The sequence below is a fragment of the Ptychodera flava genome (genome assembly GCF_041260155.1).
Source record: "Ptychodera flava strain L36383 chromosome 3 unlocalized genomic scaffold, AS_Pfla_20210202 Scaffold_26__1_contigs__length_13983176_pilon, whole genome shotgun sequence".
In the NCBI taxonomy this organism is placed as follows: Eukaryota; Metazoa; Hemichordata; class Enteropneusta; family Ptychoderidae; genus Ptychodera; species Ptychodera flava.
The window spans coordinates 5,763,183-5,766,565 of record NW_027248280.1 but is presented as its reverse complement, the minus strand read 5'-3'; the positions used below and the strand labels follow the sequence as shown (position 1 = coordinate 5,766,565).

At 43.7% G+C, this 3,383-nt stretch overlaps 1 protein-coding gene across 1 annotated transcript; it reads left to right on the top strand.

Annotated features, from left to right (window-relative positions):
- Positions 1-1,947: 1,947 nt before the first annotated feature.
- LOC139125756 (uncharacterized) lies at positions 1,948-3,027 on the top strand. The gene has a single exon (XM_070691853.1). It carries the CDS (start codon positions 1,948-1,950, stop codon positions 3,025-3,027), a length of 1,080 nt encoding a protein of 359 aa, XP_070547954.1.
- The last annotated feature ends 356 nt before the right edge of the window (positions 3,028-3,383 follow it).

Here is a 3,383-nt window from a genome sequence, read left to right as displayed (position 1 = left end):
GATATAATCCCTCCATGCATATGCCCGTCTGCTGGCACGTAGCTATATCCGTATGGCGTATATATTGGACTGAACTGCGTAGTCGGAGCTGTCAGTGTATGATCAGCATTCCACGGATATGGATAGAGTTGGTAGGGGTATCCCATTCCATAAGAATACTGTGCGTATGGACTGTAAAACTGGGTCGGGACTGGCGATATGTCAGCTGGTACAGTACCAGATATGCCAGAGACTGTCGAACTGCTTGTTGATACATGGAGATTGTCTGCGCGATGAACATTGTTTGAGGCTTCCTTGACCTTGGGTGGAGAACAGACACGGCGATTTTCATTCGTCTGACCCGGTGCTTCGCGCCCCATCGCTGTCACATCACGATCGTGGGATCGTCCCGGTGACATTTGGACTTTCCTTTGTTTCAACATTTCTTGGATAGGTCTGGCAATCGTGAGCCTGGGCGATATTTATCTGCACGATTGTGTTTACTATTAAAATTGTCAATAACAGTTTGGAACGTTTTTCCAGCCTGCGCAATGTTTTCCGGGACTTTGCCTTTATAATGTTTCTCAAGAATTGCACAGTCTTCCTTGATCATAGCGGTCCTCGGCATGATTCCTGACGACGTGCGCATCAAATATTTTCTCTTGTTAGAATTCAGTAAGGTACTGTACACGCGCGAGTAAAACGTTGTCGCCGTTGCTTCGTAAACAGTTTTTTTTAACTCAAGCGCAGATTTCTTTTTCTTTAGGTCAGTTTTCAGTTTGCAGACTATTTCATTTGCTGATGTAATTTCTTTCCTTTCCATGGGATGGTCGCCAAGTGAACCGCACTGTTCAACGGTAACACAAGTAGGAAATGGGCACTTCCGCTTATCATGTGATCCGTATAGATGACAGTTGGTGCATTTCTTTTGGCCCGCTTCTCTGCGTTGATCAGTTTGTCTGTAACGATTGTTCAAACTGTCATATTTCCTAGTAGCTTCACTGAGTTCCAGTTCCATTTCGGAAATTTCACCTTGTATTGCTTCCATCATGAGCTCGCTCGGCGATTGCCAAGTATAATTTCCCCACTCGGAGTCGTCATCCGTGTCCGATTCCGCCATTGCACGTACATCAGATGCGTCTCTCGGTGGTTCGCGGTGTCTACTTGGTCGTCTTTCTCTTTGTCGGGGAGATCGGGTTCGGAAGAGTCTTTTAGAAATTCGTCCACGACTCGAACCGACGACAGTGTCAGGACTCCTTTTCTGGTCAGTGCGATTCTTCGATAGAGGAGTCGGTAGATTATCAACGCCATACATAATCATCCGTTGTGAGTCTCGCTGACACGGTTTCTGAACTTCGAAAAGTCACATTCTCTGAAAAACTTCAGCGAAGTCGTGGAAGTGAAGTCAAGTTCTTCAAAATCCGACCGATATTTGAGCAGAGCTGGGCTAATGGAAACTAGAAAGTTCTCAAGCGTTGAGATATTGGGCTTACTTGGAGACTTTGATTCCATGGCCAAAGATTATCACAATTTTGTCCGATAGACGCGTGTGCCAATGTTCACTGACAGTGTAACATATGTAACTTTTCAATTTGACAAGGTGTGAAGATTTGGAACGACTAGCTACATTTCATAGATGGGTGGGTCAAGGTGTACATTCAGTAAACGAAAGTTTCCGCGTCGTAATGACTTTGGAGCAAGAAACGATGTGGTGAATAAATCATATTGCACAATTGGCGGATTTTGTCATGCTTTTTGCTTGAACGTGACCTTCCTCGTCACCAATTATATACACAAGCCCCTTCCTATCGTGAATCTTTCCCAAGTCTCGACTGGTTTGTTCATGACCCTTTTTAGGGTATATGGTATGTTCCAAACTAGCTCAGCGTGAGCGGTGTAGGGAGCAAATTTTCCCGCGCTCACTTTGGCCACTTCCCTGCGACGGTTTGTCATCTATAGCGCACAAGTATGGAGGTGTCTCAGACTGGACGTTCATTTTGCCGTGGAAAACCACTATCAAATGACTTGAGATATATGATCAGAACGGAGATGCTGTCACTTGGTGCAAATAACATGACTGGTTATTTTCCCTCTGGTAGTATGAGGAAAGTCGCAGAAAGATTCAAAGTGAACAAATCAACAGTAAGCCGCATTTGGAAGCGCTTTTGTGAAACTGGCGAAATCGTACCCGGTACTCCTGGTGGACAGACTCGAAATAAACTCACCGATCCGGACTTAGAATTCATCGAGGTGTTGAAAAGAGAACGACCCTCCATTACCTACAAAGAAATTACGGAGCAACTCCTGCAATATGGCTCAGTTAACTCAGTCAGCGTCAGTACAATTGGCAGAGCAGTTCGCACCGAACTAACCGGTGGGCCCTGGACATATAAGCGAATGTCGATCATCAATCAGCATCGTTTTACCGAAACAAATATGGATTACACGCAAGCATATTTAGACTATTTGGCTACCAAGAACCCGGCAAGAGTGAAGTTTATGGATGAAAGTGGGGTGAAAATACAAACAGGACAACGTGTGTACGGCCACTCACAGCGAGGAGTGAAGACCTATGAAATTGGGCGTTATTTGACCGGGGCAAACAACACGGTGAATCTGCTTGTGGGACTTGATGGCGTAAAATATTGCTCTGTGATCGATGGACCATCTAATGGCAATGAATTCATTAGATACTTCACTGAAGCTACGACGGCGTTTACAGATGATGGTGAGGCCGCTTTAAACCCAGGAGACACTGTTGTGGTAGACAACGCCCCAATACATCACCATGAACCAGGTGATCATGTTAGGAATTTATTAGACGATATCGGTGTCGAAATTGTATTTTTACCAACCTACTCACCAGATTTCAACCCAGTAGAAAATTGCTTCAATAAGATGAAGTCACTTCTTAAAAAAGACTATTACCGTGAACTATTACACGACAATATAGCAGTGGCAGTGTACAATGCGGTTCGGATGATTACCCCAAACGACACGTCTGATTATTTTGCCGCGACTGGCTATTTACAAGTACCACGGCAATGAAATGTTTAAGTATCACCAGACAAAAATATCACAACAGCATTGATTTGTCCGCAAATAAAGTAAATAAAGTAGTTTTATTCAAGCATGAATGTATGCATCATTATGTGACGTGATTATTTTGGTTCTACACAGAAACTTTTTTTTATTTCACATCAACTCAACGGCAGAGTTGCAAACTCTTAGGATTTCAAGTTGCCTTACGTGTCAGTTGCGGAATGATCTTCCCGCTATTATCTTATTGAGACTGGATGCCTGCTTTGATATAAATAAACACAGATTTAATTACATCCCTGCTGTGTTCGCCCCAATAAAGTCTGCTACTCTTATCAATAAAAACAACGTCTCAACCGACAGAG